This window comes from Tauraco erythrolophus, chromosome 21, assembly GCF_009769465.1.
Source record: "Tauraco erythrolophus isolate bTauEry1 chromosome 21, bTauEry1.pri, whole genome shotgun sequence".
NCBI classification, from domain to species: Eukaryota; Metazoa; Chordata; class Aves; order Musophagiformes; family Musophagidae; genus Tauraco; species Tauraco erythrolophus.
Genome location: NC_141485.1, coordinates 6,083,955 through 6,107,657, shown reverse-complemented (window position 1 = coordinate 6,107,657; position 23,703 = coordinate 6,083,955). Strand labels below are relative to the sequence as shown.

Below are 23,703 nucleotides of genomic sequence, written 5' to 3'. Positions count from 1 at the left end.
TAGAGGGACGTCCCCCTAAGGAGGATGGGATCTCCATCACTGGAAGCTGAGGAACATTTGGGCAATTATTTCAGTGCTGTTACTCTTACTGTTAGGCTAGAAGGGAATCCTGAGCCTCCCCTACTACTATTTAAATTTACTCTTCTTGACTGATCTTAGTGGACATGGAAGATAGTTTGGTCTTTTCCTCTGCAATTATCAAGTCTTCCTTCAGGCTTTTTTTTCCTATACTGAAGAGCCAATGTTCTTTCAGTCTTTCATCACAAAACACGCAACGCAGAGCAGAGGAGGCCTGCTACGCGGCTGCACGTCCCGTGTGGTGCACACTACGCACGGATCAGCGTTGCTCTCCTCATGCTCTTCTGAGCCATCATCGCAGTCTTTCAGCCGCCAGTCCATGATGTACCCGATCACAGGCGCTGTCAGCAAGCACAGCAGTTGCAATACTCCAAAAATGGACGTGTAGAGAGCCACTGCAGGGGGAAAAAAAAAAAGGTTAAAAAAGTTGACAGTCCAAGTGATACTGTAGCAACAACAAGAAAAAAAAAAGACAGAAAATAAACCGTTCTGCCCATTGATCACCTCTCTCATTAAGAGCCCAGACCCTGTGTACTCACAGGGTAACAGGCAGGGCTGAAGGAGCTGGGACACTAGAGCCCCACTCCATCAGTTCCCCTCCCAGAGGCATGACAGTAGAGTGGACATACTGGGCACACTTTCTTCAACCATTCTGATCCTGCACTAGTGTTCTGAGCAGCATCAGCCCAACAGCAAGTAGGGCTCCAGGAATGGGACCCAGCAACTGCTTAGCCAGTGAGGTTTCTTCTGGCTAGGACCAACAGGGAAAGTTCTTACAAGCACTGTGTCCTGCATAGCCAACCCTGCCTTAGTCATCTCCTCGCCTGCCTTGCTGGGAGCTCCATTTACACCTTCTCCAGCTGGGAAGCTCCAGCAAGGACAAACCAGGCTGGGAATGTGAGGACTAACACATTTTGTGCTAAACAGACAAGTCTGGAGAGGAGATCAGCAGCAAAAAACACAGCATCTGAGAGCAACCATTAAAAACCCAAACTGATGAATATTCCCCATGTGTTAAAAATGGGAGAAGTGTCTACATGGCTTGCTATGGGAAAGCTGATGCCAGCAGACTTGGAAGAAAGTGTCCCCTTCTGTTACTGAACAGTTCCCCCACCCTGCAATGGTTTTTTCACTTCCTCTCCACAGCCCACGTGATGGATTTGAAGGCATCACACAGAAGGGCTGGTGAGTCATGGTGTACCACAGCTCTGAAATAAGGATGTAATTCTGAAACTGCCTGTCTCAGCACAGAGTGCTTACAAGTTACAGCACTGTAAGCAAAACACAACCAAAAAGAATTTTAGTTTGTCCTTCTCAATGCATCTCTAGATCTAGCCAAAGCAGTACAGCCAGGATTTATACCAAAATCAACTTGGTAATGGAGAGGAGCTTCCAACAAGCCTTTCTCTCCTATACAGTTGTAGCAAATCCCAGCAGGACTGCCTTGCTGTGCCCAGGCGTGGCACCTGATAATACTTTCCTGGCTCCAGTTGCTGGCAAGAGAACTGAGAGGAACTTCCAGCTCCAACCTCCAAACTCACATTCATGCCCCCATTACCTCTGCAAAAGCAAGCCCTGAAGTGGCCCCACATCCCATCTCATTATAGCAACTGCTGTAGCCAAGAGAGACAGGTGGCATCATCCTCTACAAACACTCCTGGAGCTGATTTGCTGTTGTCTGGTTATTTTTTTTTAATATCAGGTAAGAAGCAAGCCACACTCATGTTTTGCCTCTTCATGTTATTCTGAACACTTAATCTCATGCTCCAAACAGCAAGAGCAAAAGCCAGCTTGAAGCAGGGAATGAAATTTATGAGGTCAGCAAGAAAAGAGAAGATAGTAGCTGCTACAAGACAGAGCCTCCCCAATTTATCTATCATATTAAAAAATATTCTTTCCTGAGGAGGAAAAAAAAAAAATAGAACAATATCTAACAAATAGCAGCAGAAGTAGATACGGCAGAATTAGAAGCCTGGATAGAGCAAACAGACAAAGGGTGCACACATGGGCACAACCCTTTATATCCACAGTTCCACATGTCTTTTCCTCAGAACTTTCCTGAGCAAGCACCTCATATAGCTGAGTTTTCCAGTCCACCTTGATTCTACCCAAGGTCTCCAAGTATTAGCAGATTTGAAAACAACGTGACAATTTATGAAAGATGCAGTCAAATTTCAAGTTCTAGACACAAGTCTATTCTCTCCCACCTTCCTACAACAGAATTATACAGTCATTTACAGAGCTACTGAGCTCCTTGCTTCTCCCCCACCTTTTGGGGGTTTTCAGAAGATAAGTAGCCAGAGGCTGACTGCTTTTTCCACCTCTAGGTTTCATGACAGGTCTAAGTCACCATAATCTGCACAGGAAGCAGGACTTTCAAGGACACAGTGCCTCACTGCAATTTAAAGACTTTACTATCTATCTGAATGTTTTCCCCAAATCCTTCTCTCCTGTTCTACCCCCAAGAATATTCAGGTTTTCTTTGACCATAACACTTGCAGGATTGACTCAACTCCCTGTTCCCATGCTGAGTGCTCCCAAGAGCAGGTGCAGGTGGAGGAAGCTCTCTAAACAAATCACATTCAAGTAAATAACTGCAAGAACAAGGAATCCAAAGGAGCAGTGTCCTATCCTCTCCTGATCCGCACAGATTACATTTCTAGAGAGCTGCACGTGTCTTGGAACCGCTCTTGCAGCCTGACACTGCTGCAACTAGACAATACCACTGTTTTGCTGATGCCATGGAAACACCAAGACAGCGGACTGCACTTCGAGCCCAGGCTGCGTTCAGGGGAGGAAGGGGAAAACAGGAAGAAATCTCAAAGGTGGCACAGAAAAAAACGCAATACATCCAAAGGGCACAATCCTTTTTTTAGCACAGAGCTTGATCTAAACAGAATTGGCAGCATATATAGTTAATATTAATTGTAAAACACCAATGAGGGGAGGAAAAAAAAATGAAAGAAATAACTAGAAGAATCCAAAAAGAAAGATAAGAGGGGGAAAAAAAAAAATCAATGTGAAGGAGTTACAAGGTAAGCAGAAAACTAAGCTGTGTTGGAAAAGGTAGGCAGTGTGAAGTTTGTCCTGTTTACTGTTTAATGTCTAAATTGGCTCCTGAGCCAGGAGATAAAGAGCTGAATGCTGCAGGCTGTCAGAGGCTCAAAAAACAAAGCAATTCAGGGAATGCCAGGGCACTTGGAGTTTTCTTTCCTCCCCCAGAGCTCACTCCTGTTTTCAGAAGAGTGCCTCTTGATTTATCAGCTTCATGCAATCCAGATTTAACAAGTTCAAACTGGATCTTACTACAAAGGACAAAAAAAAAAGCCAAGTCTTGTTTTGCAATTCTGGGTAATTTCAACAGTAAACTAAAGTACTCTTCCCTGTTTGCTCCATGTACTGAATCAGAGCTAAAAATACAGACAAGTCCAGCGCAGTGAGCACCCCCGAGCCTCCCCGGCACACACCAAGCTGCACAAAACAGCTATGACTTCACTTCTCCCACCCCCGGTTGCTGGGCTGAGACACCTCGTCCAACCATTAGTCATGAGAGTCAGCTGGTCTGTACTTTGTGCTGGCTTAGGATAAGCAAAGCAAATACCTGATGAAACGGGTTTTTCAGTAAAAAAAAAAAATATAATTATTGCAGTTCATCCTGAGAGGCTACTTTCAATAATCCATCTGAAAAAACAACACAGAATAGCATTTAACAGATATTGAGCTAAAATTAGCTTGACATTCAAGCATCTACCTCATTGCCCCTGTCTTGGGCCAGTTCCAGCCCTCCACTAGACCCTACCAGCAGCTGTCAGCTGCACTCTGACACTACTAATTGCCATACACAGTGTATCTGCTGAGTAATCAGGCTCCCTGGCCTCTTGCAAGGACCAAGTCTGGGTCAGGTACTGGTTCCAAGGAAGCAGATAAAAGTCTTCAGGTTACCCCACCTTGATCTTCATCTCCAGACAGAAACTCAAGGATGGTATTCATGGCCCCCATGTAGAAGATGAGCCGTAGCTGAGTGACACACATTGTGATAAGGCTGAGCAACAAGATAGGACTGAAGACACTCTTCATGAAGGAGGGAGAAGCTGCAGAAGGAATAATAGAGACTCTGAAGAAGGCAACATACATTCATAAACATGTACAATTTCAGCAAAGGCTTTGAACTCTGGGTTAGAAGGTCTTCTCCTAGCTAGTCATTCCAACACTGCATGCCAGTGGCAGCTCCAAGGAGTTCACAGTTAACAACTACTCGGTGGTTTACAAACTCCCATAATGAACAGCTATAGATGCTTGGAGCTTGGCTACCAGTAACTGGGGCAAGGGAGCAAGTAGGAAGGCTCATCTAATTCTGTGGACTAGAGCAAAAGGAGTTTCAAACCATTTGATTTGGACATATCCCTGATTAAGGAAGGCTTGGTCATGATGGCAACAGTCTACCTAAGAGAGAGCAGTGACCAACTGCACTGTCCTTCCACAGCCATACCAGTCACCCATGCTGTTGTCCCCACCGCTGGCAACAACATATAGTATATTTAGGCAAGTATACAAGGACAGAATGCCTTATACAACTGCACTTGTATTTAAATAATGGTGGCTGGCGTGTGGCCCTGGCAATGCATGGATCGTGTATCGCTATCTCTTAAAGAGATCTGGAGCAGAGCAAATAGACCAACAGCCTTGTGCCAGCACAAGCTTCCCTGGGGCACTCATGGAACCACACCTGCGTTGTCAGGCTGGCACTTCACTTCTAGGTCCACTGTAGACAGACAGAGCTTGTTGTTCTCTTGCAAGGCTGTCGGCTCCTTGGGGCCCTTCATGGAGCTCCCCACACTGAGACGGCGCCCCACAGTCGTTACTTGCTTGTAAAACTGCTTCCCAGTGATTTTGTGGTCAAATCCCAGCCAGCTGAACTTTATTTTCACCCTGTTGGGCAGTAAAGAGCATGAGAGCTGCAACACAGGGTGGGGAATCAGAGGCAGCAAAGTTGCAGGAGTCAGAAAGGCTATGTGTGGATTTAAGGCACTCATTTTCATCTACAAACCCACAAATGGTCTGGATCCAGAGCACAGAGAGATACTTCCCCTGGGCCAATTTGGCACACATCAATACAGAAATACTTATGACTACTGACAGATCATTTTCCTTCATAATTCCTACACTTCGGAAAGCCCAACTTTCCACAGATATTCACCAGTCAAGGCATTACACTAATGGCAGACAGAAATCCTCAACCTAAGAAGGAACAGCAGCAGTAAACAACATGCCAGGGAGTTCCCTGTCCACTCCTCTAAATTAGCTGTGCCAGCACTTTCTAGAGGATTAAGAATGAGATTAGCCCTCAAGGCCAGTCTAGAGGACACTTACGAATAGTCCATGTCTTCTGGTCCTGGGAAAGGCTCCAGTGGCCAATTGAAGAAACAGTTGAGGAATACTAGTCCTGCACAGCTTGCCCAGACAAGTAGAATAAGGATGAAGGAGACCCCAAAGTCATATATAACCTGGAAATCACAAGGGAATATGGTTTTGGCTATAAGAGCAGAAAGACACTTCAATATTCTTTGAATGAGGTCTGAGAGGAAGCTGTGGAAGAGAACAACATTTAAAAATGGAGTTAACTCAAGTGGTAACAAAGAACAGTTTTGTAACATGCAGGCTTGGACAGAGATGTATGTACACATCTTTAACAGCAGCTATAGCAACAACAACAACAGGATGTCCAGCTAGAACAGCATGACTGACATCAAAAGGTTTTCATCTAGGACCTTCTCCTTGGAAAGCCAGCAGGAACTTCCTTGCACACTTGAGACTGCCTTACTTTTACTATATCCCCCCTTATGCTAACTCTGCAATGAAACCCCTCTAGTTCAGAAACACTAGTGGTCTACCAAGGCAGCCCAAGTGACCATCTCTTCTGTCCCGTTGGTGCTGTTTGCTAGCTCTGCACTACAGTCAAAGCCAACCATCTGTGACAATCACACAGATTAAATACACACATTTATTAAAACTACTTTTATATACTCCCTAGAGTTTTTAAAAAAGCAACCTTTCATTAAAAAAGATCTTTGTTTTTTCACTTAGCACCTTTAAAATTTTACCGTCTGTTAGCAAACAGACCATTCTCTTTGCAGTGTTTGTTCAATTCTGGAAGCAGTCACTTGGGAAGTCTTTCAACAGACGGGAACTGAATCTTGCAAATGCACGTCTCTAAACAAGTGCTTTAACAAACAGTCCCTCTTTCTTGCCACATTATTGCTAAATGGTGCAAAACTCCAACACAACATCACCAGTCATGAGTCACTATTTCACAGCCTCACCTTGATTCCTGGAAAAGTCACAGCAGAGGAAGCATAGGAGCCAATCATCAGAGCAATGAACGTGGAACGAAGGTCACCAAACATGTTGGGCAGCTGGGGAAAGAAAAATTGGTTGAAGCAAGCTGCTGCCAAGAGAAGGGAAGAAGAGGGAAGGCGGCTTTCTTGAGAAGACAAAGCTAATGGCAGACAAATCTGGAATTTAGGATTAAGACTTCTGGATACCAGAACCTGAAGCAGCCAGTTTTACTCAAGAATGACTGAGCTCTTCAGGATATTACTCTGCAGGTCACATTGATATCTCCAGTGTCAGGCAACATCTACATTCCAAGATTTATGTGCTTAATGACATTGCTTCTTTCCAGACTGACAGCATACTTTTCATTGATTACCTTTAGCACAGGAGTGTTTGCTCCTGCCCTTGTGCTTTCTTTAGGAGTTCCTTTCCCCAAGCCTGTAGCCACCACTTTACCTCTCCAAAAAATATATGCCCAAGTTCTCTATATATCACCCTCTTTTTAGTCAAGAGTTGTCAGACACAGGCTGTGATTGCTGCACAGTCTTTAACACACCCTGCACCTTGAACTGCCAGGCTTGTTCATGCACCTTGGGTCAGCACCCAAATCTTTGCAGTAGACCAGAAAGTTCCTGTTATAACAAGAAGCAACAGAGGCAAACACGAACTGCGTTGCTGTTTGCATTTCCATGTCTAGCTAGGTCCCTGGCTGCTTCTGTGAAAGCAGACTCCCTCTACAAGAGGAACATTTCTCCATCAGTTGGGCTCAGATGCCTAAGAACACCAGCTTGGAGCTAGGTGCAGGAACGCAATCACAAACACTAGATACCCAAGATTTATTGCCCAGCGTAGCTGCAAAGTTGCTGAATTCTGCAGCAAGAAGCAGGCAACAGTACATCATGACGTTATTTCTGCCACCCGCCCCACTTTTCTGCCTGGGCTCCTACCAGTTGTGATGGCATTGCTGAGAGCAGACCAGGCTGGTTCTGCAAGGATCTGTTGGGAAAGCAAAGTTCTCAACAGAGGCAGCTAGTAGCAACTCACAGCAGCCACTTCTGCCACCCCAACAACAAAAGCATTCTCAGGCTGGCTCTCCGGCCTCTGCTTCCAGTCAGGACCCAAAAGCAGAGTGGAGTAGGCAGAAAGAGCTGTGATACCTTCCCACTTCTCCTGGGAAAGGAGAAACTCCCCATTTTTCTAAACAACCAGAAGTGAACAAGTTTCCATCACTGACTAACGATGGCCTGCAAACTGGAAATTACAGGGTGAAGCTTCAAAGTTGTAGGCTACAGAGAGCTCAGCTGATACCTCCTGAAGCTGGTCAATGGGCAGAGATTCTGCTGCAGGCAGATAGATTTCCCTCCCATCTCCTTTTTCAGGTCACTTAACTCCCCAAATTCACTTGGGCATCACTACCACGTCAGCCTCAGAGAGCCTCAAAGCAGGACACTGCGGGTGCCTTCTAGGACTGAAAGCATAACCAGCATTTTATCTGTTTAAATATGCTACTGAACAAAACGATTCAGAGAACATTAGACCGAGTCTGAGCAAGCGAATGCTGTCATCACATTCCCCTTTCGCTGCTGAAAAACAAATCCATCTTTCCCAGGAGTAGCATATAAGGCAAGCAAATCTGGCTTGTGTCACGGCAGGACCAGCGTGTTTACAACACGCGTATTCCTGTGCAGGAACACTCGAGGATCCATCTGGCTGTTTATCATCCCTCTGTCTCACTGCAGAGCTTCCTATGCAGTGCAGTCTCCAGGTCCTCACGTAACCCCAGCCAGGAAACAGCAGCAATGATGTGCTGAGCCTGATGCTGCTGGTGAACCCCGAGCAGACACAGATGGCAGAGGCAGAAAAAGCTGCACTCCTCTGCAGCAAGGATCCCCACACCCATCCCCACATCCCTGCATGTGGGAGAGCTGCCAACAGGCTGCTTTCAGGAGCTGCAGACAGGAAGCGGCGAAGGATCCAAAGGTCTGTTACCAGGCACAAAAAAATCTCATCTTGGAAGCAGTGGCCTAAATACACACCCCAGAAAACAGCATCTGCAGAATACAATATCTGCAGGTTGCAAAAAGGCTAGTCACTGTCAGGGCATTCATTTAATCTCAAATACCCCAAACATAAAATAATCTCCTGAAATTACAACAAACAGCTAGCTGCTCCTGCTGGGGAGCTTGGGGCAGGGCAAGAGCTCCACAAACACAGCTGCTTCTTGGCTCGGGCTGGTTTTCCCCAGAGCCCCAGAGATCACAATAAGCCCTTTTCATACGGCAGACAAGCAACTCCCAGGTGGTTCCTCCTGCTCTGAGGGCTACTGGAGACGTAGAGCAGGCCTGAAAGCAAGCAGTCATGTCTGGGATAACCCAAGTCTCCTTCTGCCTTGATGGGGACAGAATCTCCAGAAGCTGGAGATTTCCTAAAATCCTATTTGGCACCAAACAAGCAGCCAGATTAAAAAAAAAAATTGACATAAGAAATTTAAGGTCTTATTCAACCCAGTCAAAGCAGAAACTGCAAACATTGAGCACTTGGGAGGAAAAGAAAACTGAGACTACCTGGAGGGACAGAGGGGAGAAAAAATAGTGGGAAAAATACCCAGACAGAAACCCTCTCAGACTGCATGTGCCAGCACTGGCAATGCCTGTGCAGGTCTCATCCAAAGACAGCTACTAAAATAACACACAATATCTACTAACCCATTTTTCATGCTGTCTTTACAGCAGTGAGCATTGGAAAAAATGAACCATAGAGAGGAAAAAAAACAAGCCACAGAGCAAGCAGGCTCTTTGTTTTTCTGCCACCAAAAAGATCTGCTCCTCATTCTGATCTTATCCCTGCAGGCAAGAAGGGACTCCTCCACTAACTCCTGCCCAATCTGGTATGACAGCCCCAATTCCGCAAGACCTACAATGACAGAAACTCTTACGCCTTCTGTTTTAAGGTCAATAATACTCAACGTATTATTTTTAACTTTATGGCCTAACTTAACTTTGCCATACCATAACTGTTTTTCCTGGAGTCCTTTATTACAGGTATGCAATCCTAAACTGATAAAAAAAATTTCCTCTTGCAGATTATTTTCTCATCTGCCCCATAGCAAGTTTAAAACCTTTGACCATTTTTTATAATATTTTCAGCTTTTTCCTGGAAACAATCCATACGCAAATGATACCACAGTAGTATTACCAAACCCAGTTTCCCTCCTCTTGCAAGGACTGTTTGAAAGAGCAGCGGAAAAAGTCAAGGGATTGAGAACTAGACTACTGAAGAATGGTATTTTTGTCCAAGCTAAACTTTGTTTTCCCTATCAGGGGTATATTTGGAAGCTATACAGACACTAAAAATATGTTCTCCAGGAAAGCCTCAAACTGCCCACTTTGTCCACAGCATATGGATATTCCTGTTCCCATTCTCCAACAAACAAAAGATCACAGAGCCCTAAGTTTTCCTGATATTTTCAAGCAGAGATTCCCTACACAGAGATCCCCCCCACTCTGACTAAAGGGTGCTGTTTGTAACAGAAAATAAGAGCGAAGCAGCTGTAATTCTTTGAAAGGAAAACAGGACAGAAAACAATCTATAAAAGGCTCTTTGTGGTAATTTATCACACATGTTTATTTCTTTGCGAGAAATAGCTTCGGAGCAGAACCAGCGCCAGATTCCTGTGTTGCTGTCAGAGCCACCAACACAGATCTGTTTCCATTTCCAGTCTTCACTTATATTGGCCAAGATCGAGTCACGAGGCAGAAATCTCCCCTCTGCATTTTAACAACAGGCACAGTCTGACCTTGTTCCCAGAACTGGAAACAGCACTGCTCACTTGCTCCTCCTCCTCCCCGAGCCACAACGCCAGGCACCCAGGAACGGCAGCTTGCTTTGGCTCTGCAGCATGCCATGTGCTCTCATGACACCCTGGGGACTTGTTACTGAAAAAGGCTTTAAACCCAAGAGGCAAAGCTTCGTGGAGTATTGTCCCAGGCTGTAATCCTCAGAGATCCGTTGCACAGGCACTGAGGATCCCCCCCCCCATCTCCTGCCGTCCCATCAGATCACACCAGGCCCAGGCACACAGGTGTCCCGGGAGGTTTCGACACCCGTTGAAGCACCCCGAGCCACAGCACCTGAGGAGCAACCCAACCCTACACGCTGCAGGGGCTCTCTTCACAGCCACCCTGCTAAGGCTTCGTAGCAATTGTAGCCTGCCTGGGGTGGCAGAGCACCAGCTCATGCACCAGTGGGCTTGACCCATTTCCTGGAGCACTTTGGGACACTTGCAGCTGGCAGGAGAAGGAAGTCACCTTGCTTTGACTTGTGCACGCACGTGTGCGCTCGGCAGTCAGTGCCTGTGTCAGCCAGAACGAGTTGACTTGGCACCAGAAGTTGATTAGCGCTCACTGCCTCTGGGTAACAAACATCCTTAAAAAAGATCTTTGAGGCTCCCCTTCCAGCGATCCCTTCAGCCTCTCCTGGGCGCAATGCAGAGCACGGCACATCCAAGCCACACCACCCAGAGCCCGCAAGCCACGGACCTGCCATCCCTGCGTGCCTCCCTTAGAATCATAGAATCATAGAATGGTTAGGGCTGGAAGGGACCTTCGAAGGTCATCTAGTCCAACCCCCCTGCAAGGAACAGGGATATCTCCAACTAGATCAGGTTGCTCAGGGCCTTGTCCAACCTGGCCTTGAACGTCTCCAGGGATGGAGCATCCACCACCTCTCTGGGCAACCTGTTCCAGTGTTCTACCACTCTCATAGTAAAAAATTTTTTCCTAATATCCAACCTGAACCTACCTCCCTCTATTTTAAAACCATTACCCCTTGTCCTATCATAACTGGCCCTCCTGAACAGCCTCTCCCCATCTTTCCTGTAGGCCCCCTTGAGGTACTGGAAGACCGCTATAAGGTCACCCCGGAGCCTCCTCTTCTCCAGGCTGAACAGCCCCAACTCTTTCAGCCTGTCCTCATAGGAAAGGTGCTCCAGCCCTCTTATCATCTTCGTGGCCCTCCTCTGGACCCTCTCCAACTGGTCCATGTCCTTCTTATGTTGGGGGCTCCAGAACTGGACGCAGTACTCCAAGTGAGGTCTCACAAGGACAGAGTAGAGGGGGAGAATCACCTCCCTCGACCTGCTGGCCACACTCCTCTTGATGCAGCCCAGGACGCGGTTGGCCTTCTGGGCCGCAAGAGCACATTGCCGGCTCATATTGAGCTTCTCGTCCACCAGTACTCCCAAGTCCTTCTCCTCAGGGCTGCTCTCGATCCAATCACCACCCAGTCTGTATTTATGCCTGGGATTGCCACGACCCAGATGTAGGACCTTGCATTTGGCCTGGTTAAACTTCATGAGGTTGGTACGGGCCCACCTCTCCAGCCTGTCAAGGTCCCTCTGGATGGCATCCCTCCCTTCCAGTGTGTCAACGGCACCACACAGCTTGGTGTCATCGGCGAACTTGCTGAGGGTGCACTCCATGCCACTGTCCACGTCACCGACAAAGATGTTGAAGAGGGCCGGGCCCAACACGGACCCCTGAGGGACGCCACTCGTGACCGGTCTCCACTTGGACATTGAGCCGTTGACCACTACTCTCTGAGTGCGGCCATTGAGCCAATTCCTTATCCACCGAGTGGTCCATCCATCAAACCCATGACTCTCTAATTTAGAGAGAAGAATGTCGTGCGGGACAGTGTCAAAAGCTTTGCACAAGTCCAGGTAGATGACATCCATTGGTCGACCCTTGTCCACCGATGCTGTCACACTCCATCTCCATGGGCCACAGGTGGAAGTGACCCACAAGAGATAATCATGTCACTGCAGAAGGTGGCTCCTGACACACCAGCTGTGAGCACCCCAGCTTGCAGGCAGAACCACACAGAGACAAACCAGAAAGCTGCCAGTGAGCAAAATAGATCTGCTTTTAACAGTCGTCGCCCCAACTACACCGCGATGCAGGTGAAGAAGTGCTTCTCTCCCACTTTAGACTGTTTTAATCACATTCACGTGCCTCAGGTAGCGAAATGCCTCTGTGGCTCTGCAGGGAGGCACAGGAAGCTACACCTGGATCTGGATTTGAAAAGTCAGGCCTGAAGCCACCTCAACTCCTTACAAAGCACCCTGATATCTGGAGGGGACGGGCTCCACCTGAGGTCTCCCCATGTGAACTCACAGCATCACTACTTGCTTCAGACCTCCTCAAAGCTTGGATCTCTTCTTGGAAGATTTGAGTTTTTCCCTGCCTATGTGCTTCCTTAGTGCTGCGGAACTGGCTCGCTAATGAGGGTGCTAATAAGTGGCTTTGGTTACTTCTGCTGCTGCTGCTAAAAGTCACAGCACAGCCAATATATTTCTGCCCTATCCTTGCTCTCCCTGCTATCATCACAGTGGCTCTAAAATAACCTGCGACCCCTTAATAACCACCCAGAGAGACAATAACCAATGCTGGCAGGAGCAGGATGGGAATCTTCTCCTCTCCCACAGAAGTACTGATGTGCTCCTCTCTCACTTGTTTTTTTTTTTTGCAGCGTGGCAGGATGACATTTGCCCTGTAGTTTTTTGGGACCACGGTCAAGGCTTCCAGTGAAGAATATTACATATGAACAAGAGACTGACATGTGCACAGAGTTTTGAAAGCTTTGCATTCATGAAAGCAACAGCAGTAGCAACATGACAGTACACACAGTGATCTGTAAACCCAGCCCCTGCCAAATTTAGGTGTCATGAGTTCAGCCGGTGTCTGAGCCTTGTTAAACTAAAAGTAACCTCAACAGAAAGTTTTACTTCAACAGCAAGTTCAAGGTAACGCAGTCCAAATCTGAAAGTTTCCAGCCACAGCTCAAGAAACATCAGTGTTTCCCAGACTGTCTTCTAGGAGACTTTCCATCTAGCCTTGTTTCAGCCATACTGACCAAGGATCAGAGTAACGAGGTGGAAAATAAAGGAGTTACTTGGAGAACGATACTGCTTCTATCTCCAGGCAAAAAGAACCTCAAAATGCAAGGATTCAGCTGACAGTTGATGATCAATGCTTGCAATGCAATTCATAGACTAAATAGGTCTAAGCAGGCTGCGCAGGTGGAGCTGGGTGCATTCAACAACGCATTTCTAAGGAAACATGGAAGAGTCTCACCCTTTTGAGAGAAAAAGCTTTTGTTCTCAAGAACAACCATTTTCCTGGGGCAAGATGCAAACTGCACTTGCAGAAAGCTGGTCATACCCAGCTGCAAGGGCTTGTGCCCTGCTGATTCTTCCTGCAGTACGTCAATGCTAAATCCAGTGCAAACACGTCCAGCCTGTGCCAGGTAGCTGAGCACTGCATGTACAGGCGTATGACAATTTGAGTCCTAGATAAAAACACTTCCTCTTCCCCACCTCCACCTTCACCTGAGATGTAAGGGACAGTTAAAAAAAGAGGACTGGGAAAAAAAGTCTTAGAATAACCACCTAGTACTTAGGCTTTCAGGTAAAAGAGTGACTGATCCTTTGTACCAAACAAAAACACGTGCTATTCAAGCCACAGGCAAAAGATCCACTTTGTTCTTCTTGCTAGCCCAGCTCACAGCCATAGTAAGGAATAACATAGCCAGGTAATAACTCTTCACTTACCGTAAGCGATGTGAAGGTCATGCACATCCCACCAAAGCCATTCAGAGCCAGCGCAATGAATATCAACACAGACAGAGCTGCAACAATAAAAAAACGTCCTTAGCTTTTACTGAGGTGGAGAGAGAAAAGAGACAGAGTCCTGAGGGCTTTGGTCCTGACATGTGAAAACCTCAGTGGATCAACACCCTCAGAACATGCCATGCTGTTCTTGACCCGGCACCCATCTCCCCAGTCACACAGAGCAGGAGGGCCAGGGCTGTCCTCTGAGACAGAGTTCAGGATGGGATCATCTCTCTCCAGGATGGAAGAGTTTTTCTCTAATGAACAGACTTGCTGATACAGCTTGTCTGAATGGTCTTAAAAGGAAGATTTACTTGAAAGAATTGGATTCAAAGTGTCATCTCAATATCTGGTCTTGAGGATCAAGCTCCATCTATCCCTGGTGAGAAAGCCAATTACATGTCATGTGCTATTACCCATTTCCCAATCCTGAAAAAGCCATGAACTTGTTTAGAATCGCTCCTTTACAGGATCTGACCCTGCCCAAACACAAAGCTGAGAGACTTGTCTATCTCAGATGTCGGGCCCTTGCTACACTTTCCACTCAAGGTTGTGACACACCAGCCCTCCCCAGAGCCACTGAGCTCCCACAGACCAGCAGATGCTTGGCTTTTGTCCTCAGCAAGACCCCAGCACAGCACTGAAGGCCTGACAGGCTGGAGATGTGACAGTCGAAGCATGCAGCACCATGCACACTTGTCTGCTTCCCCCAAAAAAGCCGAGTCACAGCCCCCAAACCCTCCCACTCCCAGCTCAGCACCGAAACGCCTACTTACAGTCCGGGTTACTGGCTCCATACGCGATCAGCACACAGGACACAGCAAAGCAGGCACTGAAAGGGACCCAAACCCGTGAGTTTCTCACAGACAGCCTTATATGCAGTAAATTACATACGCTTCTACCTCCTCAGCACCTCATTAAGCAAGCGCAGTGTGATTTCTGTTAGAGGGACGGAAGCCGGCGATTTGGAAAGAAAAATCCAAGGAAATACACAAATATTACAGACAAACCTTGCACAAGGGCTGAGGCAGCAACTCTTCCTCCCAGTACTGACACAGCTCTTGCTGGACCCAAATTCCCTGCTGGTTTTCCCAGCACAGAGCTTTGCCAGCCCTCACCTCGAGGTGACCAAAGACAGCAGCAGCCTTCATCTTGAGCTGCAGCCACAGCACTCTCAGCCTTTACCTGCTCCTCTCTAGTGGAGCCTGAGTCAGAGACTTGCCCTGTTTCTCCCACCCTGCCTACAGGCCAGTTTGGTTTCTGGTACAGTTCAATGCATTAAAATTTAGCAGTGCTGGGAGCGCACAGTCCGCTGTGCCCAACAAGTCACTAACCCCTACATGCCATGACAGAAGCAGCTAACGTCCTTGCTATCCGAGGCAGAAGGCGACACACACCACATGGCAGAGAAGAGACCTAGAAAAGGCAGGCAGGACGTGTTTATCCCCAAGCTAACTCCCCAGCTTGCAAACGATGATGCAACATCTTGGTTTTGTGCCTCTCAGGACATAGCTCCCAGCTCAAGGAAAAAGCTACCCTCCATGACTCACAAATGACTCTGCTCTTCCTCCAGGCTCCATCTGGCCAGGGAGCCCAGAGCAACACTGAAGAGCTCAAGTGTAGACACAGAGTCCCAGGCCCTCCCCATATGGAGCAATTCACTGTGCTGGCTGAAATCACCCCAGAGCTGCTCCAGTGCCCTGTGCACGGCCAGCAGCTCTCAGTTGCATCCCTCAGACAGTTCCCAAGGCTGCAGGGACCCTGCAACACGCACAGCACCCGTCTGCCCCACACAACGTGTAAATTCACCCCTCAGCCCACCCAGGGAGCCCAGGACACCAACCTGCCAAGCAGCCGCAGCTTGCGAGGGCCGTATTTGTCCATGACAATTCCCAGGGGCAGTGTGATCGCACTGAGCAGGAAGGACCCAATGGTGAAGGCCAAGTTCAGCATTTCATCCTGGGCGTTGCAGGAAGGCCATTTGTGCTCTGAGGCTGTGCTGTTCTCATGTTCAGGGCTGCTGGTGGAGTTTCCTACATGAGATGACAGAGGATCATCATTGCGGTGTGTTAGGATGAGGCTTGCAGCATTGCAGGAAGGAGGGGAGAGAAAAGCCCCCCACGAAGGGTGCCACAACACACTGGACATACACTCTCCATGGACTATTTTTTATTATAACCAGTGTGAAATGGAGAAGGGAAAGAAGAGCAGCAGAAGGACTAGGGAAACCTGATGAGCTCAGGTGGGAACAAAAAAGAATGCACAGGCACCCAGGGCACAAGCATCCCAAGCAGCAGCCAGGTAATAACCTAAGGACAGAGATTCATTAATTTCTGAAAACAACTATACAAGACCCTGGCAATCACGGAGGACTAAAGCCAGCAGAACCTGAAGGGACTAATACAAAAATAAGGTCCTCCTGATCTACAACTGGCATATTCTCACAGATCTTTTTCGTAATAAAACTGGGAGCGATAACTACAGCCATATCAGTTATTTCAGGTCCAGACACTGGGCTGACAAGGCCTGGCACAGGGCAACAGCCTGCTCAGATGAAAAGCTTCCTGCTCTCACTGCAGGCATCAGGATGAGGAATGGCTTTGCAGAGCCACCCTGCTTCCTGACTGCCCTGGCTCTGAAAAATCCTTCCTGGATTTAACTACTCTGTTCCCAGGAGGGCTGGCAGCTCACCTGCCTTCTCCATTTGTTAAAGGATTGATGCAGCTTTAACTTCTGCCCCATAATTAGCATTTTCTATTCTTTCCAAGTGGGTTTAAGCCATGTAGATCAATTCTATCTCCAGTTTTCTGTTCTTGCCCTTACATGAGGAACTCTGCATGCAAACTCCCACGCTGAACAGAGCCCATGTTGTGCAACAGAGACATAAACAGGACAGTCTGAAACAAAAAAAAAGTAAAGAAGAAGCTCCCTTTTCCTTACAGCAGCAGTTTTACTACCTCATGTCAACTCTGCTCCTGTTACAAGTGTATCCCAAAGTGGCTTACAACTCCTCAAGCGAGCATGTGTGCCTTTAGACTTTCATTAACCCAGAGCTCCAGTGCGCTCCACCTCTCCTCCCAACGCTTATCTGACTTCTAAGTAACCTTTGCTGGTATGACAAAGCTCTTGCTTTTTTACTGCTGCCACAAGCCAGGGACATAAAATGCTCTCCTCCGTATTTAATAATTAATCTGAAAAAGTTCAATATTAAAGGAGAAATAGAGAGAGAAGTCATCTACATAACCATCTACATGAAGCAAGACTAGAGATTCCCAGTGAGCCCTGGTTAGTTAGTTAATTAGCAGGAATCCCTCATGTACAAGTGACTTCACATTCACTCCTTGGTGTGGCTCATAGAGGAGCTCCCCTTGGCTGCTCTCACCCTCTCTGCGTCTCGAGATCACGCAGCCCTGTCTTGCAACTCTTTCCCTTCTACCCAAGCCCCAGAACCATTACAGTTACTGGTTTCGCCCTGATTCTCCTAGCTGGCCAAAACAACCCTCCCAGCTTTGTGTCCATTGCAAACAAATCACACTCCACCTTCCAGACATCAGGTATTAGCAGGAATTCAGATGCTGATATCTGAGGCAGCTTATGAGCTGCCTGCAAACCTTCCTCTGTCCCCTCCCAGCACTGCAGGGAAGGCACATGGCATTTCTCTCCATTTATATTGCTCTCACCAACACTTTTACTAAGATGGTGTCAAACTGCCTGTGGGCAGCGATGACTGTTTGTTCCTTCCCTTTGCCATGCACTCCTCATCGATAACTTAATCTGCCCCCTCTCTTGCCCTGCTAGCCATGGATAGTCAGAGTAAGCATCAGAGATAACCCCAACAGGCAACATGTCCCATCAACAACCCTTCTGCAGGGAGGAGAGCACTCCAGCCTGAGGCTCCCATCACATCCTTAGAAATCAGTCCTGGACAGACTTAAGACTTGAGAGGCTCTTTGCAGTTTTCACACTACATCTCAATCTTTTTAATCCATCTTTCCCTCATAATCTACTCTCGGTGTTGCCCAGGATCTTAAACACTGACTTCTGACAGCATCTCCAGGAAGCAGGCACAGGCACACAGCTTCAAGGCTTTTTGGGCTCTCTGCAGGGATAAATTCATAGGAAACAGATGTGGGTGAGAGGTTAAACTCAGGAAAACAAGGAGAAAAAAAAAAAAAGAGTGACAAAGTGGTAGTGGTTTCCCTGTGTCAGCACTCTACAGAGATAGCTCAGCTGTGGAGTGGAAAAAGGGTGGAGGGACACGGACAGTACAGTGACCATACAACCTCTGGTGGCACGTGTTAAACAGCTTGTCAGCCCTCCCCACAAAGAGATCTCAAAACAGAAATATTCTGCATTTAAAGCTGGAGTAGATGAATTACTGTTAATGTGTTGGCCTGTAGACTTGCAGCACAACCCCAAGGAGCTCCCACAGCATACACTTGCTAACAGACCCTCTGATGGCATGTAGGATGGGCAGCAACACTGGAAGGTGAAGAGGACACAGCTCTGAAAGGACAAGGAAACCTAGCCCTCTCTGAAGACTTGCTGCAGCCAAGAAGGCTGGGAACAGGGCAGCAAACTTCAGTACCCACTTGTACCAGCCACCTTGTTTACAGCTGCTCATCGCCAGCTCCAAGGAGGGGCCAGGCAACAGTGCTATGTGGAAATACAAATTGTTTGTGAAAATAGAAGCAGCCCCCAAGCAACAAGAGATGATCCACTGAGGCGTAATGGAAATGATTCAAGCAGCCCTTGGCACCCTGACATCCTCTGATCCTTTTCGAGCCACCTCCATAAATAGGATGTTTTGGAGGGGCTGCAGGTGTGTGCAACGTGCAGAGGGTCCAGCCAAGAGCCGTCTCACTGGGGAGCAGAGATTCATGTGCCAGCAGGTCACCAACACATGAGAGCAAGTGGCAGCATATGACATCCAGCTAGGAGGAGATTAATGAGCAGACAACCTGCCTAACTACTCACCTACCTAATGCACCTGGTTACAGCAAACAGCAGTTTCCCCTCAATCACAGCTCAGATCCTGTTCCAGATCAGCACACACTACACTGCTGGAGAGTCTCCTACGTGTCTGGCTCCACCTGCAACAGTGCTTTGGGGAAGGGCTGTCTCTGTGCCGACAGTGGTGCCCTCCCCAGATTCTCCTGCCAAGTCCACCTGCACGCAAGCATGCCAGGTCTGACATGCAGGAGTGCCACCCGAGTAAGCCAGCAGCACAGGCTCGGTCCGTGATGCGCTCACCGCTGTCTCACTGTCAAGCTAGAAGAAGCTGGAAGTCTTTACCAGCAATTACAAGAACATACTGCCTATTTTTACAGCGCTCCCTCTGCAAGCAGCAGGATTTCTACTGTCCAATTAGTAGTTCAAGTTACTATTTAAAGAATGACATCTTAGGTGAGAGGAAGGCTGCCTTGGTAATCATTTATGTCAAGCTCATCGCTGGGATTTGTTCAGGCTGTTACTGGAACATTTAAAGTCTTCCTTTCTCTCAAATTAAGTGCTGTAGGTTTCATGAGAGGGTCAATCATTAACTACTCTTTGCTGACCCCTTCAAATCCCAGGCACACACCGCACTACCAGAGGAATGAATCTGGCTTTTTCAAGGGCGACTGCCATCTCAGACAGCAGAGAGGAGGTTTCCTTTCATCTTGTTTCTTGGATCAGACTGAGCCAAGCAGGCAAGACACCCCCAGCCGCCCTGGCAATAGCTCTGTGGGACACAGTTTGCACAGCCTCACCACCACCTTTTTTTCGTAAAAAGATGGGGGGAGATAAATCAGGGCCAAAGAGTCTGGGAGCATTGGTTAAAAAAAAAAAAAAAAATCACAGTGAAAGACGTGCAAACAACTGATCTGCAGGCTGCCCACATAAGAACATGTTTTCTCTTTTCAGGATGGTGTCATACTTCTGGGAACTGGGAGGAGATGTTCTTGTTTTATACCACTGCAAAAATGCAATTAATTCATGTTTCCCTCTCTGCCTGCCCATCCACTTGCACCTCCAGGACCCGCTCTCTGTGCGCCCACCTGAAACACTCATATCACTGAGGCACAGTCTCCAGTTAAACTCCCATTCTCTCCCCAGCTGCAGTTTCATTTCGCAGCAATTCTCACCCAGGGCCGGCACCTTCCTGTGCAGCTCTCCGATACCGCTGACAGCTGCTAATCAACGTAGCATGTTTCCTGTAGAAATCGAACATTTACCACGTTTACTCTTTTCCTGTTTACAGGGTCGCACACACAGCCTTTCCACAAGCTATCGTCAAATCTTACCAGCTTGAAAGGGACCTTCATACTGCAAGTTGCCCACCACAGACCCCAAATAAATAAAAGCAAAGAGCTGTAAGGCAGCACCTTCCTCCTTAATGTCTGTGTCAAGGCGCATTAACCTGCCAGAAGTGAATCACCTTATTGTCCTTTTGGTTTTCTGCAGCCCTATCTTAAAGGAAGGCACTCTGTCCAACTGGCTCTGCTCATTGTGAACAGATTATCAAGTTCAAGACTTGTTTTTTTTTTTAAAAAAAAAAAAACATGTCTCAAAGACCCAAGCCTTGAGCTTGCCAATCCCAGTAACATCACAGCAATGCAAGACCCTGAACAAATCAAGTTCCCCAACAGCTGATAAGGCCTGAATCCTGATAAAGACTGTGGAATCAGCGTTTGCACCAAATAAAAGATGCTGCTTCAGTTGGTTAAAGGCCAAGTAGTAGTGTAGTAAAATTAATTTGAGAACAAAGTGCCACTACCAGACTCGTTGTCAGCAAATTGCAAACATACCTCTCAGGATGTGGCCAAACCTGCCACCCAGAACGGGTACAACCCCCCACTCAAACCATGTTGCACAACTGCTTTTAAAAATATTTGGCTTTTTTACATTGATTTTTTTTCTACTTGTCCATGTCCACCCTCACACGTTTGAGTTAGAGTCTGGCAGACCCCGCATGTTTGCACAGTGGCTGAGTAAAATCCAACACCAAAAGCCAAAGGCAGGCAGGGAAAGGCAGGGATTCAACAGGAAGACAAGGAGCTCTTCAGGAGTTGCAATCACCTTCTGGGCAGCTGCTGCTACCTTCGGAGAAGAGCCTGCAGAAGGGACAAGGTCTAGTTTTCTCTTTCATTCAAGGCATCACAAAGTGCAAGAGCTTTTGCTGACAAACGAAAAGCCCTGCCAAGAACCTTTGGCTCATTAGGAAAAGTCTGAATTTTTTTTTGCAACACTTACATGCACACAGCCGCATTAGGAACAACAAGTGCCCAAAGGCTACTGGTTACAATTTGTTTGCACCAACCTTCCAGCCAAGTACCCTCTCAGGCTGCAGGATTCAATAGGTATGCTGAAAAAGGCAACCACTGGGCCATCCCAATCCCAGCAAAGGTCAAACTCCGCTCAGTGCTGATCATTCAGTGACCACAGCAGGGCAGCCAAGAAGGAGTCTGTTCTCCCCACACTTGGAGCTAGGACTCTTCCCTACCAAGCCACCGGGATTATTACAATGAGGGCAAAATCAGACAAAAGACAGCGAGTTAGCATGGATGAATGAGGAAACCAGCGTAACTGGTCCTCAGTGCTCATCACCAGCCATCACTGAGTTCAGCCACACTTGGCCAGATATTTGAGGACAATGAGAACATTTGACTACATAGATTTCTTGTCAGGAATTAAGTTCTCCTGCCTCAGGGCACAGGCTGGTCACTGGGAGGAAGAAACTGCCCTCGGGACAGCAATTTCACCACTGTCCAAACATCTGGATCCTCCCTGTGGCCTGCGGCACGGGCACTCCCATGGGGAGAGCCAGACAAACCGCGGATTGGCAAACATGGGTGAGAAGCCAAGGTGAGTCTCACTGATTTGGGGCAAAGGCAGATGAATTGAAAGCAATCAAAGCAAAGAGTAGGAGGTGGGCCTCCTGTGAAGCAGGGCTTTTGTCAACAGGGCACATCTCAGGAAGCAGATAGGAAAATGGCTGCTTTCAGAGACAGTCAGCATTTGCTTATCTGCTCTCATGTGTTTTATCTCAGGAGCAGTATCTCCACCTGACCGGTTTAATGCCCTTATACAGGCCTGTGACGAAGTCACCACGACTTGGGAAGAACAAAGCAACCTTAGACAGAAGTCTTAAACAGTCTCCAGCCTCTGAGGACCCTCCCTCACCCAGTCTGGAACACTACTGGACACCCAAGTGACACAGACACGCTTGGAAGCATCACACTATGAGCAGAGCACAGGCTGGAGATTAAGCAGCCAACTACAGCTGGTAGAAGGCTCAAACACCAGCATATTTGCCAAGTGCCCTGACCCGGGCTCTACAAAACTGAGGCAGCCGTCCAGAGGCACACAAAGCAGAAGAGAAGAGCCTAACAAGCAGCTGATGAACGAGGGAAAAAATACAAAGTATCATCACAACTCTTCACAGTCACTTTTTGCTTGTACTTTGTTTCCATACATTTCAGATTTCCCCTGCTATTCTTAGCCATTACCACTGAGAGTCCATGCACTTATTTCCAGCTCCTTTTCTTCCTCTACTGCTTCCGCCTCCCCTCCTCATGCTCATCAGCCCTGAAAGGTCTATCTAATCCACCTTCTCATCTCATCTCATCCACCATCACATATCTCTGGACAGAGCCCAGACACCTAGATCCTGCCTTTCTTCACTTTGCTATTCCCTTCTCCAAGCACAGGTAAACCTGTCACTAAAGCAGCTTTCCAAATCCATACCACATGGATTCCCCAGACCACAGTCCTCTCCATGTCCAGGTTGGGCATATATGCCCACCTACATGTTGTTTTTCCTGGGGCTATTCTTCCCACACCACAAGATTGCCTCTCTCCCTGCAAGGCTGTGTCTGCAGCATGGACAACCGCTTCTTCTGGCTGGACCAGAAAGTGGATCTCAAGCCCTCATAGAAACACAGCCCAATTTGAGCACATTTTGGATGTCTGAAGAGGGAGAGGAATAAAACATCAGCAGTATTTAGTTCTGCAACTTCTCCTCAACAGCAACACTGGTCTCCCCTAATCTTATTGTCACCCGTGCTCTTTTCTTTCCTGCCACTACAGAAAGAGTGCCTATAGTTTCCTCCTACAGACTCAGGACATCCTCCCCACAGATAATCATCTTCTAGAACCCATCGGGCCTTCCCTTGCAGAGATCAGCCAGGCCACCAAGCAGAGGAAGAACTCATGGCCAAGTAGAAAAGGCTGTCCAGAAAAGCTTTACCTGATCTTTAAGGCTTCTTTTCCAATCAGGGCAAAGCAACAGCAACTACAGGCACACTACACAATTACAAGGACACCATCAGTTTTGGAAAGGCGTGCACATCCTTTCCTTCTACCCCAGGACTGACCTGGAGCTCAGCCCTCTCTAGCCAGTTCCACACCACCCTAAGACAGGGAACCACACCAGCAAACTTCAGCAGCAACTTATTCACACAAGTCTCCAGAGTATCCTTACCCGACTCGTGGCACAGGTACGAATAAAACCCTTCTGCTTTCAGCATGATGAGGAGGGACCCCCAGCCCAGCAGGACAGCAGAGAAGAGCAGGTTCTCAATGATGGCTGTGAATGCCATCCACCAGCGCCGGCGATGGGCAGTAGCAAGCGTGGGTGCCAT

General features: G+C 47.6%; 1 protein-coding gene across 2 annotated transcripts in view; it reads right to left on the bottom strand.

Annotated features, from left to right (window-relative positions):
• SLC43A2 (solute carrier family 43 member 2) overlaps positions 1-23,703 on the bottom strand; it is a 28,127-nt gene extending 4,424 nt beyond the window's left edge. The window contains exons 1-9 of one of the 2 annotated variants that reach the window (XM_086624457.1): positions 23,513-23,703; positions 15,924-16,097; positions 14,857-14,912; positions 14,021-14,097; positions 6,399-6,491; positions 5,449-5,582; positions 4,805-5,007; positions 4,026-4,169; positions 335-473 (exon numbers count right to left, since the gene is read on the bottom strand). In XM_086624457.1, the coding sequence (XP_086480583.1) occupies positions 335-473; positions 4,026-4,169; positions 4,805-5,007; positions 5,449-5,582; positions 6,399-6,491; positions 14,021-14,097; positions 14,857-14,912; positions 15,924-16,097; positions 23,513-23,703 (1,211 nt within the window). Of the gene's footprint in view, positions 1-334; positions 474-4,025; positions 4,170-4,804; positions 5,008-5,448; positions 5,583-6,398; positions 6,492-14,020; positions 14,098-14,856; positions 14,913-15,923; positions 16,114-23,512 lie in introns of both variants that reach the window. The other variant, XM_086624456.1, reaches the window with a different exon arrangement.